Source organism: Palaemon carinicauda, chromosome 44, assembly GCF_036898095.1.
Source record: "Palaemon carinicauda isolate YSFRI2023 chromosome 44, ASM3689809v2, whole genome shotgun sequence".
Classification (NCBI taxonomy): domain Eukaryota; kingdom Metazoa; phylum Arthropoda; class Malacostraca; order Decapoda; family Palaemonidae; genus Palaemon; species Palaemon carinicauda.
This window is the reverse complement of record NC_090768.1, coordinates 44,452,119-44,464,483: the sequence shown is the minus strand read 5'-3', so window position 1 is coordinate 44,464,483 and position 12,365 is coordinate 44,452,119. Positions and strand designations below refer to the sequence as shown.

At 37.5% G+C, this 12,365-nt stretch overlaps 1 protein-coding gene across 1 annotated transcript in view; it reads left to right on the top strand.

Moving 5' to 3' along the window:
- LOC137634299 (tyrosine-protein phosphatase non-receptor type 23-like) overlaps positions 1-12,365 on the top strand; it is an 81,804-nt gene that overhangs the window by 41,963 nt on the left and 27,476 nt on the right. The window contains 1 exon segment of the mRNA XM_068366651.1: positions 1,426-3,996. Coding sequence (XP_068222752.1) covers positions 1,426-3,996 — 2,571 coding nt within the window.

Here is a 12,365-nt window from a genome sequence, read left to right as displayed (position 1 = left end):
TATGCCCAACTCTACCCGCTATATTTTTTTGATTTCTATAAAAGATTTCTCTGAAATATATCTCATGGTTGGGAAGATATATCAGAGGGGATGGTTAGTAACCTTTATTTCAGAGCTTTTTTTTTTTGGTTGACTAAGAAATGCACTAGAATATAAATATATTACGATCATTCACCAAGAAAGTAAGATATATGAAACAAATGAAATCTCCCCCAGCAGTTAAATTTTTTACTATGGACATCCTGTGCCTTATGTAAATGTACTTTCTTCCAAAGAACCTGAAAGTCAGTAACATTCATTTAATGTGGTCAAGAAGAACATGGCAAGTGTAATAAGAAGCAGAGTGTTCATTGTGGTAAGGGACACCTATATTCATAGAAAAAGGTGACATATTCCTGTATAAATATGAAATTCAGGAAGTCCCTTTGGTTGATTGGTTCATTTCAGGTGTTGCTTTAGGAATATGTGGAATATCCTTGTTGGAATTTATCTCGAATTTTGAAGAGCCGTGAACCTCTCGTTGATGCATCTCAGGTAAATTTAACCATTAGATTTATTTGTCTTTCAACTACAGATTCATGTAAGCATGTCAGTGAGCTTCCTGTCTTAAGGAATAATCTGGCTCCCTTGGAGTTAGTTATCAATTGGAATCTGTAGTTCTTGTATTGTTGCCAAAAAATCTCTTCAGGTTCACCTATCTTCAGTGTCTCTCGCTTTTGCGATCCATGCCTTGTTACAGTCTCTTCTCAGGACGAGGATTATTTGATTTTGTCCTGCTAGAATGATTAAAGTTTATTCGGAATGAACATGGAAACTGCTTTAGTTTTTACAAGAATATTTTTGATATGGGTTTTAAGATTATGTCCTCAAGGAATATAATTGTCTCTTTGATTTATCAGGCCGTCACAGTGGTTTTGAGAAAAACTTGATGTAATGAAATTCTCACATGAAAATAATTTAGGCTCTTATTTCTTGACCTATTCTGTTCACAAGTGCTCTACTGGATCCATTAGATCTTTGTAAGTCTCCTGGATTTGACAGACCATCACAAGGATATACTCTTTTGTTTTGAGAATTGGCGATGTAAGGAAATTTCCAAATGAAAATAATTTTGACTTGTTTCTTGCCCTATTCTATCTAATTCCTATACTGTTTCCATTGGACCTTTGAAAAGGTTTGAAATCACAACAGTTTGACCTCCCACCTTAATATCACTTGAATGAACCCATCGGTTATGTATGTTATGGCGTTAATAGAGTAAGTGGTTTATATTTATGAAACTAAACTTTAGATATTTATTTTAAAGGTCTTTATATTAATTTTTAGAAATGAAAGTTATTGATGCCATACAGATGCATTTTATTTATTTATTGTTTCATAAGTTATATCTTGAACCTCAATTTATGATAACATTCTCTTGGGCAGGTGATTCCTCTTCAGCAAAACATGTCTGCACAGAATAACATCCTTCAAGCGCTGTCGGAAGCCAATGCTGCGTATGCCACAACTCGTCGTCTCACCAACCAGGTTCAGGCGCAGCGAACAGAAGTCATTTCCTCACTTTTGGCATCTTATGATGCTTATCTCAACATCTTAAAGAAAGCTGAGGATGCTCAGGAATTTTATCACAAGTTAGAAGGTCAGGTTAACAAACTTTCCGCCCGTGTAAAGTCGGTGTGTCGCGTACAGGATGAAGAACGAGAAGAAGTCCTTTCAGCTAATGTAAAAAAGTTCACTGGAGGTGCTGCAATACCTAAAGTTCCTGGTGCACCCATGTTGCCTTCTGGCCAGCCTTCTGCTATGAACCCACCAAGTGCCAGCAGTACAAGTGGGCCAAAATTAAAAGACTACTTACAACATATGAAAGGTGGTGGTGGTAGTGTTGCAGGTGCCATGCCTTCTAGCAGCAACGCTCCATCTCAGATGGGAATGCCTGGCTATGGCTATACTGATGCAACTGCACCATATGCTAGTAACATGCGACCTGCTCCCTTAGGTTCGGAACAAGGAGATGCTCTTGCTTCCTGCGCCGGTCAATTACCTGGAGGCTATGCTCCAGGCTACGCAAGTCAGGCTGGGGCTTACCAGCCATCTGCTCCTTCTCCAGCTCCATCCCCAGCACCACAAGCCTCGGGTTCGCCTCACAAGGTACCTATTGCAAGTCCGTATGGAGCAGCCCCGCATTACTATGCAGCACAGCAAATGGGTTCCACAGCGTACCCAAATGCAACAACAGCTGGCAGGGCTGTGAGCACCACCCATCCCTCAACTGTGGCTGCCACTGCTCCAAGTATCACTACTTCACCATCTTATCCTCCCACAGTCTCAGCAGCAGTTTCTCAGCCATCAAGTCGGTATAATTCACAGAATCCCTATTATGGTTATCAAGCATCATCCCATACAACATCCACTTTATCAAGTAACAATAATTCCCAGCTTAAATTACCAATTGGTTCCCCAAGTCAAAGTGCTGGAGCCTCAGCACAACAAAACCCCTATCACCTGCAGTATGGTTATGGTCCAATATCTTCTCCAAGTCCTGGAATGAATTCTGCCACAAATGGAACTGGTGGAAGTCAGTCAGTTGCATCAGGAGGAACAAGCACTTCAACTCAAGGGTATTATAATTATTATCAACACCCATCAACAGTTAGTAGTGGTGTGAGTGGTATTCCTACAACAATGTCAACTACAAGTGCTAACACACAGCCTGCTGTGACTCACCCTAGTTATTCATCTTCAGCAACATCCCCCACTGCAGGTAGTAGCAATCCATATTCATATCAGTATCCACAAGCTCAAGCTGTAACCACTCCTGTCGCCACTGATAATCGTGGGGCAACTAATATGACAGGGCATATCAATGCTGAAGGCTATATGAGTCAAGCAGGGTATGCAAATACAACAAGTACATATTATTCTTCACAGACCTCAGCTACTCAGCCTGGTTATTCTGGAACTTACGCAACACAGGCCACTGGTACTTATAATGGAATTGCTTACCAAGCACATCCCCCCACCACAACTCCCCAGTCAACTGTAGGTGCAACTCCAAATTCGTCTGTTTATCATCCCCTAGCTACAACTGCCGGACATTGGAACACTTACTGTGGATGCTCTCCTAGTAGTATTACATCATATACCAACAGTCAAGCAGGCAGAGCAGGAACAAAGACAAGTCAGATGGGCGGAACAACTGGGACCAATTACTCGTATCCGTACAGCCATATGACAACTGTTCCCGTGACAACTAACACGACAGCGTCGGCTGGTGGGGGCACGATCACTTCTCAGGGGGTCTACTCCTCGACAGGGCCCCAAGGTCAGGCTGGTGTTCAATACCACCAAGCAACACAGTATCCTAATGTGGATTATTCAAAACAGCAGCATAATGTGGATTATTCAAAACAGCAGCATAATGTGGATTATTCAAAACAGCAGCAATGGGCTCAATACAGAACTCCACAGTCATATCAGCAGCCACAGATGGGTGCTACCCAGCCTCAGCACTCTGTACAACCACCACAGCAGCAACATCAACAATTACAGCAGCCACTTTCCCAACCACAGCAACCTCAGCAGCAAACTCAACACCCACCACAGCAGATGCAACCTCAGCTACCCCAGCATCAACAACCCCAGGTACCCCAGCAACCACCACAACCTCAACAGCAAGTTCAACAGCAACATTATCCCCAGCAACCTCATCAACAAAAACCACAGCAACCACAACAGTCAACCGGCATCTCTAATCTGGACCTGCTCTCGGGTATCGAGCTGACATCTCCACCAGGTTCGCAGTGGTCGCCTTTAACTCCTCAGCCAGCAGGGGGCGGAGGGAGACCCGCGTCGGATACTACCAACGCCGCCGCGGGAGAAGCCGGCCCGGCTTTACCTGCGCATTCTGGCACTGCTCCTGATGTGACTTCTACTGCGGCTTCTTCAAACCAGTTGGCTTCTAATGTTGGGAACACATTACCCAATATTGTATCTAGTGTAAGTTTGTTGGATTAACTTTTATAATTTGTTTTTCTTAGCTGTAAGAGCATGGGTTTAGATTCGGGTGCAGAGTATAGGGAGTTTCACATGTATCTGCACTGTTGTAGTTGATAATATATTGACCCTAAGTAAGTATTTGGTACTGAATGATATGTCCTCCATATATCGAGTACTTTGGAAATATTTAGTATTTTATTTAGAACCTTGTAAACAATTTTTTTTTTTTTTAGAGGGGAATCTCTTGTGTGTGGTACTGTGTGGAATATCTCTTACAAAATGGATTTGAATATTGAGACAGCAAATAGAATTTGGATTAAAGTTTTATCTGCTAAAGAGATTATTTAGAAGACTGCTGTTAAGAGAGCTTAATTAACAGAGAATTTAGAATCTTATAAGAAATCATTAAATTTCCATTTCAAACATACTCGTACACCACTTTGTAAGGGACAGAATCGTGTAAGTCGGTGTAATCGATGTGATGCATGCTTCCTTTATAACTGAATGAGAGGAATTATGAGCACTTTGTATCTTTAATTATTGAAATATAGTAGCTGAAAATGTACTGTAGTAGAAGTTTTATGAAAGTTGATATGCACATTATCTATGGTTGCATTTAGTTTTAAATAAGAGGATTGTTTAATTTCTTGATATTGAAAATCGGGATACATGATAAAGGTAGTTGTCACAGATTTACACTAATGTGGTTTAAATGATATTTTTTAATGGGATTATCTTTATTATTATTATCATCATCATTGTTTGTTATTATTATTATTAGCAACTCAGCAACCCTACTGGGAATAACCACATTCTACAAACCCAAGACCTCCAAAAGGAAAGGAAATCAGTAAAGTAAAAGATGTATAAAAACAAACAATACCTTTTAATAGAGCAAGGAAATAAGAAAATAGATAAGTGGCCAAAGTATGAGCTTTATACGTGAACCTGCTTAATGGGAAATCATCCTTACCTACTTTGAACTCCGGAAATTAAAACTGGATGAACGTGCTTGAATGTAAGTTTGTTGTGCAGGCTGTCATTGAGTCTTGCTTCCTCCTCCTCTTCGTATAACTGTAAATTTACTTCACAAATACCATCCTTAATTGTTCAATTTCAGGATTTCAGAAATTTATTAGAGTATAAGCCGTGAAAGAATTCAAACTTTGAAGTTACGCCTTTCACATTTACAGACAGATCCTTTTTTTAATGACGAATATTTGGTTCAGTCTTACCTTGACCAGAGAGATTTTGGGTGAAGCGTTAGATCCTATGCCATTAGTGGGAGCTTTGCTTTAGACCTCCCTGCAACCATTGGGCTATACTTCTGTGTAGAGGATAGACGCTTGTGTTTGTTGCCGTGTATAGTGACCGCACAAGTTGGTCACTTAATAACAACTAATTACAAGAGATCTCTCCAGAGATTAGTGTGGAGCTAAAGATGTGGAAAATAACTGTTGACTTGTAAAGAATCTCGATAGTGAAGGGTATATGGCATCCAGATTAAGGTATGCTGAGAGTCCATATGTGCCCTCATATTTAAATGGCAAGTTTAAATCATGTGCTTTTAATTTACTGCAACACTATTGCGTTTATACATAAGTTGCCAAAATCGATATACAGTACTGTATAAAGCCTTATTCTACATGGCTGGACATACTTCAGTAATGATAATAATGATAATAACATTGTTAAACTAGACCAGTAAGATTCTAATTTGTGATTTATATCCATATTTTTACACCCCATCTACATTGTAGAAGTAAATGGCGCACAGTATTGTGCTTTTTTTATATACTCGCGTACATCAGTTATGATTAATTTTTTATATTCTCTTTATATAAGTTTCCTGCTTTTAATTTTTTAAAAGTAAGATTTTAAAGGTAAATACCCTTTCACCCCCAAAGGACGTACCGGTACGTTCTTGCAAAACTCTATTAATTACATATTTTTATATATTTTTGATAATTTTTTGAGAAACTTCAGGCATTTTCCAAAAGAATGAGACCAACCTGACCTCTCTAGGACAAAAATTAAGCTTTTTAGAGCAATTTAAAAAAATTATATAGCAAAATGTGCTCGAAATTTAACCTTATGGTGGGGGAAAAAGGGTTAACAGGTAATCTAGTTTTACAGACTTACATTGATTATGTAATCAGTTTTTCTTATATTCTTGAGGATACTGTACCTACATTTTAGTATTCTGTAATGACTTTGCAATTAATTTCAAATATTTTCAATAACAGTTTATTTCTGTCTAATTTTAATTAACATAATCAGCATTATCATGGTAGCAAAGTCAGCAGTAGGTCATTAAGATCCTGTTGTGAGTTCATGGGAAATTTTAGCTATTATTGGTGGATATTATATTTGGCTGTGATTAGGACTTAGAGTTTAATGGATCACGTACTGCATGTAACAACTGAGAGAGGTTATTGCTGAAAGGTGCCGAATAGCGTATTCTGTTCTTGAATCATTAATGTGATCCTTGCCCTTCCCCTCAGAAAATCATCCCTTTGAGTGTCTTTAGACTTATTTTAGTTATGATTTGTCTACTCCCGCTATTGCAAATTTTATTCCATTTATTTACATGAAAAGTTTACAAAATATGTAAAATGATATTGAGAGGAATTAAATTGATTGAAATACAATATGTAAGTCCTTTCTTTGGATACAGTAGTTTATTGCTGAGTTGAGAAAAATATCCTCCCTCAAAGGGCTCTGACTTAGGAGCCAAATTATCTGATAAAGGGTTGGTGCTCATTGTTAAAACTGACTGAATCTGGTCTTGATTTGCATAGAGGAGGGTGGGGATGCCCCTCGTTGCTCATAGTTGTGAAATGCCATAGGGATAAGGCGAGAGTAGAAAGGGTATTAAGAAACGTAGACAACTGGGTGAAAATTGAAACATAATAAGTAGATATTTAGATGCAGATGTGTAACTACCATTATTTTAGCTAGACTATCTAACCATATAACTTGATTCACGTTATTGGTGAAAAATTTGGTTTTCACGAATGAGACGTTACAGTGGGAAAAGGTCAATGAATATGTAGAGTATATTAAAAAAAGTTTTGCCTTGGAAGGACAACCATTTAGTACTATCTGCAGTGTCATATATTAGTATAATACAGTACGCTTTTTGTGGTACGTTCCCGAGAGTGATGCACTGTGTGCAGTATATATATATATTTTTGAATAAGGATATTTGATAAGTAAGACGGGCTGGAATAGATAAGGGAATAAAACATGACAAAGTAAATTCTTTGGTTTTTAGTAATACAGTACAAGGAGAGAATTTAATCAATATTGTAATTGGCATAAAGTCTATGGCTATCTAAGGTGCTATGAGTGTGTTGTGAAGAGCTGCTACTTTGAGGGAACCTGAAAATAGTAATAGATCAAGTTTATCAGTAGGGGAAATATCATGCAGTATTATTATTCACCACGGAAGAGAAGCATGACATTCTTAATGAAATGTTTTTAGTGGTTTGGTGGCCGATGTCGTAATGTCCCTGACTGGTGAACGCTAAACTGGGTTTTGAGTCCCATTCAAACTCATTAGTTTATTTGGTTGCTGCAACCTCACCATCCTTGTGAGCTAAGGATGGGGTTTTAGGGGAGTCTATAGGTCTATTTGCTGAAGCAGCCATTGCCTGGGCCTTCTTGGTCCTAGCTTGGATGGAGAGGAGCCTTGGGTGCTGACCATATGAATATATGGTCAGTCTTTAGGGCATTGTCCTGCTTGATAGGGCAATGTTACTGTTCCCTGCCTCTGCCATTCATGAGTAGTCTTTTAAAAGAAAAGAGGCCTAGATTTGTAAGTTTAAAATTATTTGGATATATTTTGTAAGCCAGGAGGGAGGCTTTGAATCTGAGGTAACAGAAATGATTATGTTGTGGTGGAATGTGAAAATTGGATGGCGTGACAAAGTAAAGAATTTAGAAAAAGGTTTCATGGAGGACGATACTCTAGATAGAAATAGTAGGAGAAGATGCGTAGATGCAACTGATCCCTTAGTTTAGGGATGGGAACGGGGATGAAAGTGATTGATATGTTTCCGTGCATTGTAGCAAAAAAAAAAAAAAAAAAAAAAAAAAATTAAGGCCAAAAAGGTAAGATAAATTCTATGGTATAATTTTTTGAAAAAGCTAATACTGTAAGGCTGGCCTTGAAGGATATGTTTGTAAACGAAGTGTTGTACTATAATTGTTATAATTATCATCATTATTAGAATTGAAGAAACAACTATAACATGTCTCAAATTCCTAGATAGTGAAAACGTAATATAATCTTTGTATTCCGTAATGCTGTTATTATAATGTAATCTAACCAACCCATAAATGAATTGCAAAAATTATAAGATCCAATTTAAAGAAGGGAAGGTGGTACACGGGAAGAGAAGTAAAGCAAATAAAAATTCATGAGTTACAGGGTTTAGAGAACATTTCAAAGAACATTGAATGTTGTAGTGATTACACATCACTTAGCTCATGATAATCTGTTCTATATCCAGAGAATGATGGTGAAAGTGTTTGAGTCAGAGGAAAGGCATTATAGGTTGTGAAATTTTTATAAATTACAGTGTAAAAGCCATTTACTCTGTCCAGGCAGTAAACATCCTCGTGCAATATTGTTACTGTACTGCTATTATCAATGATAAAGAATTAGACAATTGGCTGTCTTATTTATAGGCTCAGAAGTATGACTTCAAGTGTTTTTTTTATTTTTTAGATAGGTTCAAGGTAAAGTTAAAGGGAGACGTGTGGAAGAAACCAGAAACAAAAGGATTAGATAAAGTGTAGAGGTAGGAGCAATGCAGTTGTAGTACTGCCTACATAGTGCCGTATAATGTAAATTGTAGGTGATACCCCGTGCAGGGCAAAAGGGGCATGAAGTGTTTTTTTTATACTTTTTTTATTAGTGCACTAGCAAGGGACCGAAAGCAAGTAAGTTTTAAATAATTGTAAGATAAGGTTTGATGAGTTTGAAAGTTTTTAATTGGTGGGTATCTCATTCAGTTTATCTGGAGAAACTTTTAAATAAAAAAAATATAAATGTTATAACTGTGTTTGGCTTAATTGGAGACTGTTTCTGTTGAAAAATTTGATATTTCAAGAATTTTTTAATATGGTATTGAGGGTAATATTACGGAAGCATTTATTTGAGGTTGTGGTTTTAGGTCGAATATTGTGACAAAACCATCTCGATGCAATAGATCATTTGACATGTTTTGCAACAACTTTGGGAAAAAGTTTGATTGTAGTTTTTTGGAGTTAGTAATCCTACTTATATTTCATAGAAGCCAAAATTAAATATAGGATAGATATTTTTAAATGGTTTGTATTTTTGTATTTACTTTTAAATGCCCCCTATCTAAACAAGAAAAATAATTTAGTACTATTTTTGTTAATGAAAGCCTTGGAAATCTTTGGAGTGCATTCTACTGTTCCTTTTTAAATATACAGAAAATTTCAGTGTTGAGGTAATATTTAATTTTCTCAGCCTTCAGTTGATAGACTTTGTAATTCACAAGTATATAAATGTTATCAGGTTTTCATTGTATTAGAACATTGGGAACTCCAGTCCTTGAGTTGCCGAATTCTAGTTGATCTGATATATCAAATTAGTTTGTCATTGATTTTAATTGATTGGCTTGAACTTTACTTTAGCCTGTATGTTATCATGACCTTAATTTTCTTGACAAGTATGACAATTTAAAGTTCCAGGTACGTGCTTATTGATTGAAAAAGAAAGAATCGCCTATAACCTTGAAATTTTTTACCAACTTTTCTATGGACTTTTCTTGTGTGACTTCAGAAGTGGAATAAGTTTTTTCCATTCTCTTCTGTTTCTGTATTTCACATGTTACAATATCCTAATTCCTGTTTAGTAGAGGTATTTATCAATGCCCTTTTTTATTTTTCATCGTGATATAGCTATTTTCCTGACTATTCATGAATTCATAACCACCTATCTGGGAACTTCTGTGTAGAGAATATGTCAGTCTATATAAAATATGTGTGGAGAAAGAAAAAGGAACATTCCTAGTTTCTGGTTACTCAGCATAATCAAATTAGGACTTGCATATATGTGCACCATCTGTCAGCTGCAGGTATTAGCTTGAAGTCTCATGTCAAGTTTTGCTATTTTGTCATCTGAGTTGTAAATTCCACCCTGTTTTGGTGTAAAAAAATTTGAATTTTTTTTTCATACACTTTGTATTGAATTGATTGCCAGACATAAAGGTTTTTTTATGTTTTTTTAAATTTTAGCTTTGTTGTACAATGCTGTATTTTATGTAAAGCAAATGTCAGTTAATCTTACAACTTTGATTACTATTATGAGTGGAAGTTGATAGAAAATTATTTTTCATAATGAAAGTTGATTATGGCTGTTAGCTAAAAATTTCTCATTTGTTTTATCACAACCTATTCGGTCATGATATGCCCATATTTGGGGGCTTAATGTCCCGAGACACTACGTTTGTATACTGGATGGAAGAGCAATTTTTCATGCCTGCTTAGGTCCCATCCGGAGAATCTAACCACCCTCCTCATAGTTTGTGTTTCTCTAGTATTTTATGTACAGTTTTACCAGAATATCTCGTCAAAAGGATAGTTGTTTACATTCATTCATTATCCTTTATTCACTGAATCTCCTGTTGTAATCCTATATTTCCTTACCCGTGTGGTACTAAATCCCAGTTTCACCACTACCATATAGAGACACCCCTAGTGGCTATGTCGAGACCCACTAATAATGCTTCGCTTGGCTATCTACTTTGCCCTCTTCCAGGAAAACCATTTATTCTTTATCTTCATTGAGCTATCATTTCCCGTAATTTATTTCCATTTGTAACTCTACTTCGCTTCTGTGTTCTGACATAATTTTGTTTTTATCTAGTAAGGAGTTTGGTCGTTTTCTTACCTCGTGGTAGTTACTTCGAATTTCCACGGGAATACCTTTTGTTTTCTTCTTCTTCTTCTTCTTCTTCTTCTTCTTTGTCTACATCTTTTCCCACTTCTATGTGGGGTCGATGTTTCTGGTCAGCTTTCTCCATCTACCTCTGTCCCACACCTCATCACCGGTTAATCCCTTTGATCGAAGGTCATCCTTGATACAGTCCACCCACCTTCGCTTTGGTCTCCCTCTCCTTCTCGTTCCCTGTACCTCCATTTCCATTACTCTCCTCCCAATATACTGTTCGTCTCTTCTCATGACATGGCCGTACCACCTCAGTCTACTTTCTTGGATCTTATCTGATAGTTCTCTAACTACTGTGGTACCCCTAATTACCTCATTCCGTATCTATCTCTTCTTGTCACCCCACACATCGATCTCGACATTCTCATCTCTGCCACATCCATCTTTTTCTCTTCTGTCTTCTTTATTGTGTACATCTTTTCCCACTTCTATGCGGGGTCGATGTTTCTGGTCGGCTTTCTCCATCTACCTCTGTCCCACACCTCATCACCGGTTAATCCCTTTGATCGAAGGTCTCCCTCTTCTTCTCGTTCCCTGTACCTCCATTTCCATTACTCTCCTCCCTATATACTGTTCGTCTCTTCTCATGACATGACCGTACCACCTCTGTCTACTTTCTTGGATCTTATCTGATAGTTTTCTAACTCCTGTGGTACCCCTAATTACCTCATTCCGTATCTTATCTCTTATCTCTTCTCGTCACCTTTTGTTTTATTGTTCAATTTCTGTGTTTCAGAGTTTTTTAATAGATTATTCATTCAGTGTACAAACATTTCACATTCCTGGGGGGTTTGGTCATGTACAGTATATTTATGTAATTTGGATTTTGTAAATTTTTCTTTTATATCATTTAGTTTTGTGTTATTGTGTATCGTTCATATTTTTATTCACTTAAACCTGTAACTTCCAGTCATTCCTTAGCATAATTGCCAAGGTCTACCAAATACGTTTTAGCTTGTTTATATCTCCACTGAATAAAGGTCCCTTTCCCTAGCATGCTTGTGAGATGTGCCTTAATTGGTCGGCAGATAAGTTTTGTCTTCTCCCATAAGAGGTCGTAGAAACTTCGTACTTGGAAGTCTTCAGTTGAGGCCTTCTTAGATTCCTCTGTATCTTTCAGTGTTTCCTTTTCTTGTTCTTTCTGTCAAGGAGCTAGTTTCTTTTGGGGGTTATAGATCCTGCCCCAACAAACCCACCGAGTTTTTTTTTGTTGGAAAGGAAGAAGAAAATTAAGGGCTATACTCTTTTCATGCTGCTATCTCCTCTCTCTAGACTCCTCTGAACCTGACTGCTTAACCTGCGTGGCATGGGCTCAATGCACACTTTGGCTTCGGGGATGGGGGTTGGGGGGAGGGATGGATTTCATCTGGGTGGGTTAATG